Here is a 17191-nt window from a genome sequence, read left to right as displayed (position 1 = left end):
CAGCAAAATTCCCAAGCAAGAATCACTCTCAAATCATGCGATGCAATTCAGAAATCAACCAATAAGGCAAAGAAGAGAGCAATTATAGCAGCAATACTTAGGAAACATGAGCAAATCCAAAGGCAATTTTTTTTTTTCAAAACAGCTCAACAACTCAACAATAATCCCTCCCCCGCACTTGATCAATACATTGTCCTCAATGTAAGAAAAACAACATTATCTTAACCTAAACTCTCGGGAGAAGTGGAAGTTGTGAAGTCCGATTTGAAATCGAAGCACAACACATCACTATCACGAGGAAGAGAGAAGGGAGAGGTAGGATAAGATAATGTGAAATGAAAATAGACAAGTATAAACCAAGTGATCAGAAGAGATAGCTGAATCAAGAGGAAACAAGACACACAACTACTAAACAGAAATAAACAGCTACAACTACAACTACTGGAAAAGTTCCCTCCCCCACACTTACTCCTAACTATCTCAGCAAACAGATATCACCAGCAATACAACAGAAAGTAAAAGAGTAGGGTGGAAGGGAACAACCGGGTGATCAAGGGGGTTTTTGATCCTCATGGTAGTGCTTTAGCAGATGGCCGTTGACTTGTGAAGTTATACCGGTCTCCTCATCTACGAGCTCTACCGTGCCAAAGGGATATACTTTAGTAACTCTAAACGGACCTTCCCACTTGGTGACTAACTTCCCGGGCATCAACTTCAACCGGGCTTTAAACTTCAGAACCTTGTCAACTTCATAAAACTGCTTCCTCAGAATCTGTTTGTCATGAATCATTTTTAGCTTGTCTTTGTAGATTCTGGCATTGTCATAGGATTCAAGTCTCATTTCTTCAAGTTCTTGGAGTTGCATCTTCCGATTGACTAGTGAAGATTCAAGATCTGCATCACATGCCTTGATTGCCCAATAAGCTTTGTGCTTGATCTCCATAGGTAGATGGCAAGCCTTGCCATAGAGCAACCAGAAGGGGGACATGCCTATAGGGGTCTTGTAGGCAGTCCTGTAAGCCCAAAGAGCTTCCTCAAGCCTTTCACTCCAATCCTTACGGGATGGTTTCACAATCTTCTCAAGTATTCGTTTCACTTCCTGGTTAGAGACTTCAGCTAACCCATTCGTCTGAGGGTGATAAGGAGTGGCCAGCTTGTGATTGACTCCATGTTTAGCCAATAGAGACTTGATGGTCCTGTTGTAGAAGTGTGTTCCTTGGTCACTGATGATTGCTCTTGGAATGCCATACCTGCAAAAGATATGAGAACGTAAAAACTTGACAACAGTAGAAGCATCATCTTTCCTAGTTGGCACTGCCTCTACCCATCGAGACACATAATCTACTGCAAGTAATATGTATGAAAACCCAAAAGACGAAGGGAAGGGACCCATAAAGTCCATGCCCCACACATCAAAGATTTCACAAAAATGCATAGGTCATAGAGCCATCTCATGCTTCCTTCTCAAACTCCCAAACCTCTGACACTTATCACAAGACTTGCAGAAAGAATAAACGTCCTTAAATAGAGAAAGCCAATAAAAACCACACTCTATAAAACCTTCCTAGCAATCCTATTAGCACTAAAATGCCCCCACAAGATAAAGAATGTGGAACACAGCGTCTGATGATATGGTCACTGCATTGCTTCTACAGGATTGGAGCATCCCAGATATAGTATCTTGCCTCCCTCTTCAGCTTATCTATCTGAAATTTAGACATAGAAGGAGGTACAAGGTCAGTGACAAGATAATTAACTATATTAGAGTACCAAGGCTCATGAACAGCCAAGGCAAAAAGTGTAGAATCAGGAAATGAGTCAATAACAAGATATGAAGAGTCAACTCCCTGTGTGCCTTCAGGTAACCGACTAAGGTGGTCAGCTACATGATTCTCCGCTTCGGCTCTATCTCTAATCTCGATATCAAACTCCTGTAGTAGCAAAGCCCATCTCAGCAGTCTAGGTTTAGACTGAGGCTTCTTAAATAGGTATCGAACCGCTGTATGATCTGTAAAGACAACCACTTGATAGTTTATAAGATACTGTCTAAACTTATCCAAAGCAAAAATAATAGCAAACAGTTCCTTCTTCGTAGTGGTATAATTCACTTGAGCGGAATCAAGCATCTTGGAGGCATATGCTATGAGTCTAGACTGTTTCTCCTCCTTCTGTCCAAGCATGGCACCTACTGCAAAGTTAGAAGCATCACAAGACAACTCAAAATGTAAATTCTAGTTAGGTGCAGTGAGAATAGGAGGTGAAACAAGCATAGATTTTAAAGTGTCAAAAGCATGTCTACACTTATCATCAAATTTAAATTCAGTATCCTTTTTCAATAAGGTAGAAAGAGGCAGAGCAACTTTACTAAAATCCTTAATAAAGCGCCGATAGAAACCTGTATGCCCTAAGAAAGACCTCAAATCCTTTAAACAAGTAGGATAAGCAAGGGATGAAATAACTTCAATTTTGGCCCTATCAACCTCAATCCCCTTTTGAGAGATGAGGTGACCTAAGACTATCCCTTTATCAACCATGAACTAACACTTTTCAAAGTTTAAAACCAATTTCTTATCGATACTCCTCTCAAGAGCCTGCTCTAGACTATTCAAGCACTCATCAAAACTCTCACCATAAACAGTGAAGTCATCCATAAAAACTTCCATGTTTTGCTCTAGAAGATCACTAAATATCGCCATCATGCACCTTTGAAAGGTACCTGGAGCGTTACACAACCCAAATGGCATCCTTCGATAAGCAAAGGTACCAAAAGGGCATGTAAAGGTAGTCTTGTCCTGATCTTCAGGAGCGATAGGCACTTGAAAATAGCCAGAAAAACCGTCAAGAAAACAATAGTGAGACTTTCCTGAAATTCTTTCCAACATCTGATCTATAAAAGGTAATGGAAAGTGGTCCTTTCTCGTAGCATCATTCAACTTCCTATAATCTATACACACTCTCCAAGCATTTTGAACCCTAGTTGGAATCAGTTCATCATTTTCATTTGTCACTACTGTGATACCGCTCTTCTTTGGCACTACTTGTACCAGACTTACCCACTCACTGTCTGATATGGGATAGATGATCCCGGCACTCAACAACTTTGAGACTTCCTTCTTAACCACATCCAGAATGAGAGGATTCAATCTTCTCTATGGTTGCCTAATTGGCTTGGACCTTTCATTCAAAAGGATCCTGTGTGTGCAAACCGAGGGATTAATCCCTGAAATATCCCCTAAAGACCATCCTATAGCCCCTTTATGACTCTTCAATACAGAAATCAATCTTTCTTCTTCAGAACTACTCAAAGAACTGGAAATAATAATAGGCAATTTAGAATCAACAGCAAGAAAGACATATTTCAAATTAGGGGGGAGGGGTTTCAATTCTAAATCAGGAGGTTGCACAATAGAAGGAACCAAATCTTTTATGTCAAGTGCATTCAATGCAAGCGGCATGTCCATATGGCTTGGGGAAGGAGATATAAGCTCATCATGATGTGTATGTCTTCCACTTCCCAACTCAGTGCCATTCTTGGATGACCTATAAAAAGAAGGATTAGTATCAATTTTATCAATAGAAACATCAAGTAAATCACAAGAAAGAGTGGGATTAGAAGTGACTAAGTCAGTAGCAAGCTTGCTGCTAGCCTCTTCTAATGTTCCAGCACCACTCAAAGGAGAAGCTACCGGTGTAGCTTGTGTAACAACTCCTTTATCATCAGTACCTGCAGAATCAACAAACTTGCCTTTCTTAAGGCTATCATCAAGTGTAATGTTCAAGGCAGAATCACAGTTAAGACAAGATGATGCATCAAAATCATGAGAGATGGAAAGGAGGTGATCAACTTCTAAACAGTTAACACACACCACGTCACCATAACATGAGCAAAAAGAAGAAGAATGAGGGGTAGATAAACAAGTAAATGCATCATCATGCTTAACAATCTCACCATACCAGTCATGTTCATGCATCTCAGATTCATGCAAATCATCAACATCATTAACAGCACAATCAATCAAATTAACACCCAAGTAAGAGCAATATGCATAACCTTGACTCATAACATCAGAAATATTGAAGGTAATCTGTTGGTCCCCAAAGCCCATGGTAATGACCCCGTCTTTCACATTAATTATGGTTTGGGCTGTTCTAAGAAAAGGTCTTCCTAGAATCAAAGTGCTATCAGCTTTAATCTCATCAGTCATATCTAACACATAAAAATTAGCTGGGAACACAAGACCCTTCACTTGTACAAGAACGTCCTCAAGAAAGCCCTTAGGATGTCTCACAGTCCTATCAGCTAGACCTAGCACAACACTGGTGTCTTTCAAGGCATAAATACCCAAACTCTCATAGATAGAGGTAGGCATAACATTTATGGCTGCACCTAAGTCTAGTAAGGCATGTGAAATGTTTGTTTTGCCTATGGTACAGGGAATAGTGTAGGAACCCGGGTCTTTACACTTAATAGGTAGCTGTGGCTTGAAGATAGCACTAACACTAGACCCCAGTTGGATTCTCTCACTATGCTTATACTTCCTCTTGTTTGTACATAGATCTTTCAGAAACTTAGCACACTTAGGCATCTTTTTAATCAAATCAAGTAATGGCACATTAACCTCAAGTTTGCTAAACATTTCAAAAAGCTCATCATTATCTTTCTTTTCAACAACTTTCTTACTCATGAGATATGAATGAGGAAAAGGCAAGTCAGAAATGTTTACCTCATCACCTTTGGGAGGTGATCCTTTCTCTATTGGCTCTTTGGATTGAATAGAGGTCTCTTGAGTGGCCTTGGGAATGTCTTGAGTGGTTTTAGAAGGAGGAGACTCAACTTCTATCTCTTCGTCAACCGGTTCTTCACCCTCTTCATCATCTTTGAATTGCACTGTCTTAGCACCAATTTCCTTACCGTTTCTCAATGTAATTGCATTCAAAGATTTAGGATTTATCACCGTGTTGGAAGGCATTGAACCACTAGCCTTAGCTTGCTGTTCACTCACACCATTTGACAACTTAGTGACATAAGAAGTCAAATTAGAGATTCTAGTTTCCCATTGCTCCATCCTATTCTCTAGGGTTGCAAATCTAGCTTTAGATTTAGCTTCAGACTTAGATATGTGCTCAGTCATTGCCTCAATGCCCCTGAGTATTCGAGAGAACTGCTCATCATCCTTAGATTGTGATTGCTGTGGGGTAGACATGGCTCTAGAAGATTCTCCTTGTAACCCTCCATAGTAAGATTGCCCTTGAGGAACCATATTCCCTTGAAACCCCTCTTGAACTTGCCTATTGTCACCTCCTCCCCATCGGAAATTTGGATGAGCTTTCCATCCTTCATTATATGTGTTTGAGTATGGGTTCCATTGCTTAGATTGATTGGCCCTTCCTTGATACATGGCGGAAACTTCCTCATATCTATGAGGGCAAGCAGTAGAGATATGCATAACAGAGTTACAATGCTCACAACTAGGTGCAGTCATCTCCATGGAATTAGGATTCCAAGTGTCAGTAGGGGGAGTATGAGATGCAAGCTTATTCAACTGTGCAGTCAACGCAGCAATTTGAGAAGTGAATGTGTCCAATTGAGGAATGTGGACTGAAGAAGGATTAGCATGCATTGCATTGATATTTTTAGACTCCCTGATGCTATACTGTTGATGGTTCAATGCCATTTTCTTGATAAGTTCCCATGCCTCCTCAACAGTTAAATCAATGAGAGAACCCCCAGAAGCAGCATCCAACATCCCCTTATCTTGGGTCTTAAGTTCATCATAAAAGTATTGGACTAACTGCTCATCTGGAATCTGATGGTGTGGACATCTAGAAAGCAAGTCCTGAAAACGGTTCCAATAGTCATAAAGTGACTCATCATAGTCTTGCTTCGCAGAGTAGATCTCTTTTCTCAATGTGGAAGTCCAGGAAGCAGGGAAATACTTCTCCAAGAATGCTTTTCTGAGGTTGTTCCAATTATGGTAGGCATCTGCCATATGCTTAGGCAAGCTCATGTACCATTCTCGCACTTTGCCCTCCAGAGACAAGTGGAATACCTTCCAAAGAACCTCATCCAGATTAGCTCCAACCGGCTTCATGCTAGCACATACCATAGAGGGAGATTTCAGATGATTCTACGGGTCCTCACCTGTCAAACCATAGAATTTAGGCAAAGAATTAAGCAGTGGACCTTTAATCTCAAAATTGACATCAACATTAGGGCATGCAACATTAAAAGGATCATAATTTGCATCAGAAGTAGTGGTTTCCCTAATGGTTCTTCTTCTAGGGTTACCTCCATTATTCTCTCCTACTCTATCATGTTCCCCATTATGTCCATTGCCCCCTCTGTCATTACCACCATTGTTGTTACCATTAGGATTATTAACTGTTTCAATTATGTCACCTAGTTCAACCACCAAATCTAGATCAGTTAAATTGTCTAGTTCAACCTTACTAGTCCTTTCTACCCTTTGGTCTTGTCTAACTTCCCTTAAAGAACTTTGAAGCTCAAGATTGGAAGGAACTAGGGTTTTAGACCTACCCTTTCTTGGCATAAACAATCAATCAACCAGAAGCAATTAAGCAAAAGAAAACAGATGAATGCAATGCAATGCAAGTGTATGTGTATGAGAATGAAAAATGCAATGAATGAAAAATCAAGATATTTAGTTGTGTTTTTGAGAAATTTTCTATGCAAAGGAAAGAAATGCTATGAAAAATCAAAAGAAACAAATGCAAACTACTAAAGAAAATGCAAAAACTAACAAAAATAAAAACTAAAAAGGCTCAACAAATGAACCCCAATCAAGGCTACTTGACACTTAATTACTAGGGAACCAATTTCTTGGCTCCTCGGCAACGGCGCCACTTGAAGTTGATGAATAGTGCTTCCTCCATGTTGCGTCTTCCGCCCTCTTTAGATGATAATAATAGGTTATTAGTGGGGGGAGCAAAACGCAACGTTTTGCTCCCTTTTTTTAAAAATTATTTTATTATTATATTTTTTCTTTTTTTTTTAATTTTCATTTTCATTATTATTATTATTTTTAAATCTTCCAAAAACCTGCAAACAAAATTCAAGAATAAGCTAGCATTAATTGTCCTCAAAAACCAAATAGTCACAATTAAACCAAAATATGACAATTTTGCCCCTATAAAATATTTATTCAAAATAAAATATATTAAATCAATTAATAATCAATTAAGGCTAAAAAGACTGATTAAGTTGACAAAACCCATATAAAAGATATCAAAATATATAAAAATAATTGAGTTTGTCATTCACACTAAAAGTATTCTTATAATAATGGATTGAAGACAACTTACATTAAACCTTCTGTATTGCATTGTTGAAGAGAAATTGAGGCAGGAAATTGTGGCTACTGAACAGTTCCTTTTGTTAAGGTGAAGATGATGAGAGTGGTAATGACCAAGCTGCTGCGGTTTTTGATAGTTTTGATGATCTCAGACTACAGTTCAAAGTGATTACCCTCTAGTTCCCATTTCCTTCCGTGTCATTTTTGTTCTGTTTCCTCTTAAGATCAGGGGCCTGGATGTCAGTTTAATACTTTCAAGAGAAACTGCTCTAAACAGAAAGCAGTTCTCTGTGGGGCCAGCACCTTGTAATTGGTCTTTGGCTAAATTTTAAAATGGATAGGTGAGCTCTGGTGTAAGCAGTTTTATTGTAACTCATTGTTGAAGTAGAGGTTTTTCTTTTTTTGGTCCAAATTGTTTAAATAGAGATGATTTCAGTGTTGTAGGTTATCACACACACTTTAGAATTTCCTGTTTACCTCTTATTTTTAAAGAAGCAGAATCAAGATTTTTTTATTCATCAACTTCCCTTGAGTATTAAAGTTCGATTAAATAATTACAACAACAACAAGCTTTATTTGACGATGGGGTCGGTCACATAGACCTTGTAATACTCATTCCTTGTATACCAGTAGAGTTATTTTATTTAATTTCGAACCATTAAAAGTCAGGTTTCCATCTTGGGAAAAACAATTTTTTTTTCTTTTTTTCATAATTCCCAAACACAAGGTCTAATCTTGTTCAAGGAACGGGATTTTTTGAAAAGTTTTAGACTTTTCAAAAACTCACTTTCAAAGTAACCTATCTAGTGGTTCAAGTATCCAATTTAACCTTTTTACAAAAACATTAAAAACTGTTTAAGACTGATGGTTCACATTCAACCATCAAACCCATGCTTTTTCCATCCAGCCATTTGAATCTTGTATTAAGTCAACTATAGCCAGTAGGGTTTAACCTTCAATATCTTGGCCATTGGCTCATACAACGGGATACATATACAGACACACATAATTTTAGGCAAAATAAGTACTATATAGATATATATATCAAAATATTGATCATTTCCTTCAATAGCAGTTATAGTTTATCCGCCTTAGCCACCTCCTTATGGAGAAATATTTACATATCAAAATAGATATACATTATATCTTCACTCCAAAAGGATGCATTTCAAGCAATATATATATATATATATACGTATATTAAAGATCTTCAGCTTTCTACACCTTTAAGCTCCACTAATCACTACTCCCCTACCCTTAGGAGTATTTGCTCTTGCTGTATTACATGAAAGAAGGGGTGAGATTCTAGAGAATATTAGTAGTAACAAATTTCCTTCAAGTAATCATACAAGATCACAATAACATGCTACATAGGCCAAAGAGAACAACACCTTGCATCTAAATAAAATCAATGATGCACATACACCATACACTCATATAACCAGTTGCTATATATCACGTCTACATTCCAAAATAAATGGAAACCAGCACATATTGTCATGACAAATATTATCATGCAAAGGCAACTTACATGTTCTCATGCACAATCAACATAAAGGTACATCCAAGCATGTGGCAATCAATGCACAAGTACATTAAAGGAAAAGAGTTACTACTTTTTGCTTCTTCTTCTTTTCGGTACTCCCTTCCACTTGTTTCCTTCTTGGCTCCTTTCTTAATGGATTCGAACAAATATCAAATCCTATAAATTATATAGGCAAGGGCAGATTCATATTTATATATATATCTAGATCATTTTTTCCAAGTCTTCAAAAATAATTCAGCAACCTTGAATATTCAAGGTCCTTAAAATTTGTAATACCAACAACATTTCTTTCATACTTTTATAAAATTCCAGCTTCACCAACATCATCCTATCCCCTATTTTAATGTCCCCTAGTTTAAGATTACATTTCCTCTTGGACCTACTTGACCGAAAATACTTCCCCATTTATACATAATTAAATCATTGCCAAGTGATTTAGTTTCAGCTGCCACATCCCAACATTAACATCACAGCCACTATCACTTTCCTCCATTTCGCAATATATGCATATCTTTTGCCCCTCTAAGATTTTCATTTTACTGTAATAAAGTTTAATCATCGTTCACCGTAAGGTTGGTCCACTAACTAGAATAATATTCAGCATTTGAGAACACAAAACATTAAACTTCAAATCAAATTTTGGTTCCCAAACTCAACAATTCCTCCTCCTATTAAAATTCCAGATTTAAAGAATAATCACTTTCCAATCTGTAGCATTCGAAAATTCAAACTCATTTTGCCCATTTCCTATCCAGCAGTTAAGACCATTTAACCAAAACAAAACAATAACAACTCCCTTTTCCATTAAACCTCACGGCCTTCACTCCAAAATATCATGTAGCATTAGTTAATCTTCATAATCATACTATTTAATTTTCATTCGCCTTTTGAATATGGAACCCATGCTATCAACTTAAAAGAATGGAGATATTGGGCTCAAAACGTCTTCAAAATTGTCATTAAAATAGAACCAACCCAAAAGCAATTTCATATATAGGTGGGTCACAAAGCTCTCTTCAATTCCATCAACATTCAACATTACACCCAAAGAAAGGAAGAGCCTGAAGCTAACTCCCTGAATCACCTATCCCTTGTTTTGACAATCAGGAACCAGAGAAAAATCAGCACAAATAGCATCATACAAGTGCAGGAACACTCACACAACTCCCAATTTATGCTTTGATCAAAGCTTTCATGCAATTCTTGAATTTCTCTCCCTAGGGCTAGATTTTCATATGCTTTTTTCACTCCCGTATAGTCCCAATCAAAGAAAACAAGGATAGACGAAGGACCGAAGGACTGAAGGACTCACCTTAGTCAGAAAGCACACTTACATGCAAGAAAAACATCACTGGTTCTTTTCCAGTAGCTCGTGATGGCTCGTCTTCCTCTCGCCCTTTCAAGCTCTCTTTGCTCCTTCTCCTTTTCATTCAAGTCGTTAGCAGAGGAAAATGAGAAGGGCAAAAGTGTTTTTGGCAGATCAAAAGGGACAAGGGACATGAAATGACTATCATACCCTTTGGTCTTTATTTTCCTTCAACCTGATCCTTCTCTATTTTTCTAAGATAATCAAATAATTCCAGAAATCAAACCTGGATATTTTATATGAATTTTCTTCTTCCATTAGATTCTTTAGTCCATAAAATAATTATCCTAAAAATCTCAGCTCAAAAATTATCCTCTAACTATTTTTCCTTGAATATTCCAAGAAAATAGGTCCTAAATTCCTGAAATCAACTTTTATAATTATTTAGACCATATTTTAAGGGTCTTAATCTCTATAATATCTCTAAAAATTTTCTCCTTCATCATGCTTTACTTAAATCCATAAAATTTTGGATATTACAGGCCTCACAATATTATTATGCTTTATCCACCAAATAATTGCATTGTTGACAAATTATTTTAAACAAGCCTTTTGGTCTTCTTGGATGCCATCGGACAGTGATCTTAATATCATTTTCATTTTTTCTGAAGGAGGGAAGAAACTTGGCCGACTTGACGGTTGTGACTAATATTCATCCGGGTATCTATAGGAAGAATATAGCTGGAGTTGAAGAGAAACGATTTTATGTTAAAAAAATGCATGAATTTCAATATATCCTTGTCGAAGGTTAGAAATTGCTCATTGTGCTTTTCCTAACATTCTAGGATCCTCTTGATATGCAATTTCTTTGTAGTTGGTATTACTCCAACGGTCCTAAATATAAGACCCTATGCTGGTGTGTATAAGGGTTTTATATTTAGGACCGAAGGAGTATTTCACTAAGAAAGTTCGCGGTCATTTAAGCTTTATATTCATGTTAATCTAATAGACAAAGTTTTGGGCGGGTAGTAGGCATGCATTGACGGTGATAAATGCCAAAAGTGGCGCCATATAATCGTCCTTGGAAAAACAAGCAATGCTACCTCCATGAAGGGCCATAAAGTGGAAGCTTGCCACATGTGTGGGTGTGTTTTCAAAAAATAAAAAAATTTTCCAGGTGCTTTTTTTTTTTTTTTTATTTGGCCAAGAAATTAGCAGCCATGTGGTTTGACGAATATGCCTTCGGTAGACGTCCATATGTTTGGAAGGGTAAGATATTCCATTGCGAAAAAAAGCACGATATTCAGAGTCTGCTAGCAGGGAAGATATAGCTAGAGAAGTGAGACTGAGAGAAGTGGAGCGTTTTCAAGTTGGTTATGGTGGTAATACTGGGAATTTCTTCAGATGATCAGAGATAGTAATATCAATTTGTTTTGGAATTTATTTACCACTTATTACGCAGAAAGGTGAATTGTGATATATATGGGATTTTCCTTTTTTATAATAATAATAAATAATTTTTCATTATTTCATTTTGAGGAATAAAGGTTGCATGGTGGAAATATGGCTAATTTAGACTAAGCTTGATGGTCTGAAAGGAGACACTCTAACATGATCTCTTTCCCTCCGGACTAATATATTTCTATTTGACGGATGATAATAATTAAAACTCTTAAAGGGTGATTGGATTAGTTTATTTTTAAGTGATTTTGTCAGGTAAGTACTACCTCATGTCTCTAATATGAGACTAAAAACTAAATCTAATATAAGAAATTTTGTGCGTAAAAGAGCTTTTTATCTTTTATATTACTGAATCTGGAACGTAGTTTTAAACCCCAAGTCGTACACTCTTGTGTCAGCTTGTATATACTGCCTCCGGTCTAATTTATAAGAGCTAATTGACTAATTTGAGAGGATTAAAAAAAGATAAATTAGTTATTTGTAATAAATAGATATTATCTTTCCTAAAATATCTTTACTAATCAAGTATATTGGCTAGAACTATTATTGTTAGAATGACGATCTTGAAAAAAAATACATAAATATGAGAGACAAAGTGGATTGAAGTTTTATATTTAGGACCAAAATAAAAGTCAAACAAGGTTTTATATTAAGGACCGGAGGTAGTATATATTTTGCTGATATTATCCTGCATTTTCTTCATTCGTTATTAACTTATATAATGATATTTCAAGTCTTTAATTAACACTAAGTTTTCTCTCTCGGAGCATACTTTACAACGCTACTCCAGTTTGGTTTGTTGGGCTATCAATGCTCTAGCCCATAAAACAGGAGAAATTCTTGTATACGCCGGGTGCACCGCGTCATCTGTGTTCTGACCAATGATAATGACCAACTCATTTTTAATTTAATCCTAGCTGGCATCCACTCATCTTATTCTCACTTCAACTTCCCCTCCCATTGCCTTCGCGTCAACCTCGCCAAAACCTCCCTTCTCCGCTTCCTCTCCCTTCACCGCCACACATGGAGGCGGGTTCTGGGTTGGGCAGAATATCTTCCTGCCACGGCACTCACTATCTTCACTAGGCCCCGTTCGCAACTGGAAGAAGGAAGAAGTGGGTTACGTTTCCCCCCTCCATACTCCGTTTCCTCTCATAACTCTCGCCGATCCCATTCTAACTCCACCAACGGCTCCGCCTCCGCCGCTGGACCCCGATCTCTGCCTCCTCCTCTTATTCCGCCGATAATAGGTCCGCTAATGCCTTCGATGAACCTCCTAGGTGGAAGTTCCGCTACACTCCTGTATTTATTTATTTTATTTCTTCAAGTGTGTCGACTTTTAGCATCTTCTTTTTTGTGGTTTCTGGATGGACGGTAATATTTACTGTGATTGAGGTCCTTTTTGAATGAAGATAGTGGATAATAGTATGAAGCTTGAAGATGAATTGATTTGTGCTTCTTTGGATTTCTGTATACGGACTGATGGGGGGGGGGAATTTCTTTGGAACTTCCTAGTTTTGAATTTCAAAGTCCGCATAATTTTCTGATTTTGCCTATTCCACTAGAATCACATTGCTCGCATAATTTCTTTTTGTTGATGATTTTGACTTCTTTTTCGGTCTGCGAAGTCATGAGTCTGATTAGGAGGCCATGGTTATCAGTTGTGGATTTTGGTTTAATCTGCTTCGTATGTTCGTTCATCTTGCTCTTCGTCTTCTTGTATTCATCTTTTTCTCTTCTAATATAGTCTATGATATTTTTTTTGAAAAAAAAAAAAACAGTATTTTGTGCGATTAATAACCAGACTGATGCCATTCATATTGTATTAATCAGAGACTATGTTGGTTTCAGAGCAAGAGAAATATGTCCGCCAGTGGCTTGAGGAGAGCGTTGGATTCACATCTAATTAATTTTGTCCTTCAAAGGTGATGACCACTCTGGCTATTTTTACATTTTAGAGAGAGTTGCAATCGCAGGTTAAATGAGGGTTTCTTTTGGAAATTATGGTGGGTTTAAAGTGACTATTTTATATTGATTCGTTGGAGAGTTACTGTTATTAGTTATCTGATTTCTCTTAAAAAAATTTTCGTCAGTATCCATCAATTTGGTAAGGATATCTATCTTATAGTCTGCATTTTTGAACCATCTATCAGTTTGTGAAGTTTTAATGTATTTTCTTTATAATTCTTATGTACTTGCAATTGATATAGACTTGTTCTGCCTGTCACTAACGTTAAATGCTAGGAACTGTTTTATAATGGTTAAAGTGAAAAATTGAAGCTAAACTTCGAATTGGAACCCTTGGGATTGATGAAATGCTAATCTAGTTAACTGAAAACAAGTACATACTTGTGTGTGTATTTAGTTTCTTATGTGTGCTACTTAGAGTTGTGGGATGGAAATGACTTTTGAAAATACAGAAATTTCATATTTAAATATATGTGTGGCCTCACGACTTATGAGCTAAGGCAGAAGAGCGTGGGAATTTTTGTGGATAAAGGAACATGAGTCAAATACATGTAAGTGTCCCCGTTGATGTAAGTATCCATGTGTAAGAAATGCATAAAGAATGAATTAAAGCTTAGGGACTGATTTGAAATTCTTTGCAAATGTCTCTAAATATCAAGCTAATGTTCTATATTGCTATTTATGATCCAAGGGCATCTGAATGATGATTAGTAACTAAGCCGAATTTTATTCCCTAAACTAAATTATAGTGGACTATGAAGTTAAGGGCAACGCGAATGTAGGAGAGACTTTAGAGACCCTTAGACATATGAAGATTAATATACAGGAATTTTGGTATGAGATGACCAACCACATTAAGAGAGGGAAGTGTGCCTGAGTGGGGGCTATAGAGAGATTTAGTCAGTTATGGGTTAACCATAGTTTTAACTCGCTATATATATACACACTTGTAATAATAGGATCCAACTGGTGTCCCAACACACCAAGAAATAACTTGGAGCACGGTACCGACATAGGAGAGCAGACGGAAGGTAGCTTAGCACTACCAGAAAAAAGGCTTTTCACGGCGGTTAATATTGGCTTTTTACGGCGGTTTTGAAGGCGGAGTTGATAAAGGTGACGTTCAAAGGTAAAGAAAACACGGCGGTTCAAAACCGCCGTGGAAAATTGATTTTCCACGGCGGTTTATACAAAAACCGCCATGGAAAATATACTTTCAACGGCGGTTTTTTTATAAGCCGCCGTGGAATATACTTTTAACGGCGGTTATATATATAACCGCCGTTAAAAATTTTTTTTTTTTTTTAAATTCTGCTTGATTTTCATTTTTACCACTCTGCAATTTATAGTTCCAAATAAATGTAGGCAGTGTAGATCACGCAGAACAAGATCAATTAGCTAGTTAATATATATCACATAGAACTAAGTGGTTAATTAAGACCAAAGAACACGTATTGGCTAAGTCCAATAATTCTGAAATAGAAGTAACTACTTCTCTATACAATGGAAATCATGAACATGTACATATAAGAGGGAATCGAGAGAAAACATCTAACAATGAATTTTTTGAGAAATAACCTATCTATTTGAAAGCTAAATTTCAATAGTTTCTACCAATGTTGTTGACAAAGTGTCCCTTATCAAGTTGATATCATCCATGAGATATGGCGCAGTATTTTGAAATATCTGTTAATAAAAAATAACATAGTAAACTTAATCAAAAATGTGAAATGAATTGAAGAACGTCATGTAACGTAACTCATCTTTACCTCGTCTCATTTCTCAGTCGTTCCTGTCTCAATTATGTCATTCATGTAGCGGATGACATAATATCCACACTCAACATGTTCTTGTTGACAACGGTACTAAAAAAATAAGATATAAAATTGAATATTAGACACTATTGATTATAAACATTAACTTTAATTCATCCAAAAATGTTTAAAAGTTAGTTCAAAACTACATATACCTGTGAAAGAATCCATGTTGGTGCTTATCTATTTTGTTTAATCGCCACAACATTAAAAGTATGAAAAACCCTATCAACATTATAAGAGAAAATAATATTAGAGTATGCTTGTATAAACTTCACAAGTAATAAATATATAAATCAAAACTAATGTGTCGATGACATCTTTCGTTTCTTCGGATGGACTTCCACAGAGTGAATTGAACCAGTAAATTTTGTTGTCAAAAGGGGCACAAACAATTAGAGTCTAATGATAACTGCAAAAGGCAAACCATGTTAATTATAACTCAACACATATAACTTGTATATCTCAAATATAATAATACACTTACCCTTCCACGTAAGGTGCAAAATATTAGTTTTCTGGTCTGAGTCATTGTGGTCATAATGTAGATTGACCTTGCTTCCACAGTATTAAATTCTTTCTGCACCCTTTGAGGACACATAAAGCCATATGTTCCTTCAAGTCCTCCGTTTCGACAAATTTGATTAAAGTGCCTGTTGTTCAAGTAAAAAACATTAGGACATGCATGAAGTATAATATGTAATAAGAAAATGATATTGTAACTTACAAAATAGCGAGCTGCATGAAGGCTATATTAAGCTCTTCAAAGTTGAGGAACTGAACGAGATCCCTCTTGTCAATGGTGAAGTCGTATGTTATATCTGAACCCACAACCCCCAACGGCATCTTGAAAGTCACAGGCTTATCCATGTTTGGCACTATGGAATGAAGAACCTCCAAACTGGAATACATAAGCGTAACATCACCAGGAAGAGGCAAGAGTACAGGATCTGATGATGCGCTCGTTGTGGCCTTCTTGGCTGTCGCTTTTTTCACCATTGGCTTTGCAATAAGTCTCTTTGGCCACAAAATGAAATGTCCTTTAGCTTGGGCCAAGAGTCGAACCTCATCAGTAGGATTGGGCACTGGTGTACCCCCTGACCACGAACAATTCTCTCCACTGTCACCCTTGCTTGATTGCTCGGAATTTTGTTGCCGTGAATCGTTGTGCCCATGAATGCTCGACCACTAGCAACATGAATAGGTGAATTTTCATAATCCACATAGAGAGAACACGGCATCCCATTGTCTTCGACAGGGTCAGGGCTAGGGTCAGGGTCAAACACTGTCAGTGGCTGTGTCTGATTATTACTGCCCTTTCCGCTTTTTATCACAAGTGAACCCTGAAACATAATATAAAATTAGTTAAGAAACATTAAATAAGTTTAAATGGATCAAATGAATCTTTAGAAGATCTAAAAAGATGTGTAATTATTACTTGGGAAAGTTCAGATACTCGGGGCATCTAGAATCCGTTCGTATCCATCATCATCAGAGTCTGTTGAAACTTGGCATCGAATTCGTCACGTATCTTTTGCATCTCTACCATGTGTTGTTGACTTAGTTCAGCTCGAACTCTCTCTGTTTCTTCCTGTAGTCGTTGGTCGAGCTTCTCTTTAGATGCCATGTTAGCGGAGGATGATCTAGTGTTTCTTCGTAAAGAAGAGCCAAAAAATTCTTTAATACCAATCCCTTTAGGGGTCCCTCTGACTCTTCCGGGATGGTCAGCCTTTCCAATAACAGTGGCCAAGATATCTATCCGTCCTTGAGGGATGAATGTACC

At 37.1% G+C, this 17191-nt stretch overlaps 1 protein-coding gene across 1 annotated transcript; it reads right to left on the bottom strand.

The window, feature by feature from the left end:
* Positions 1-550: 550 nt before the first annotated feature.
* Positions 551-17154, bottom strand: LOC114739764 (uncharacterized). Its single transcript, XM_028927843.1, has 3 exons — positions 17150-17154; positions 9182-9187; positions 551-1223 (listed from the first exon to the last, which is right to left on the bottom strand). Exons 2-3 carry the CDS (start codon positions 9184-9186, stop codon positions 551-553), a joined length of 678 nt encoding a protein of 225 aa, XP_028783676.1. The 5' UTR covers position 9187; positions 17150-17154.
* Positions 17155-17191: the final 37 nt, after the last annotated feature.

Source organism: Neltuma alba, unplaced genomic scaffold (assembly GCF_004799145.2).
Source record: "Neltuma alba isolate B1F8T4 unplaced genomic scaffold, ASM479914v2 tig00002907_pilon, whole genome shotgun sequence".
NCBI lineage: Eukaryota > Viridiplantae > Streptophyta > Magnoliopsida > Fabales > Fabaceae > Neltuma > Neltuma alba.
This window is presented reverse-complemented; position numbering and strand designations above follow the sequence as displayed.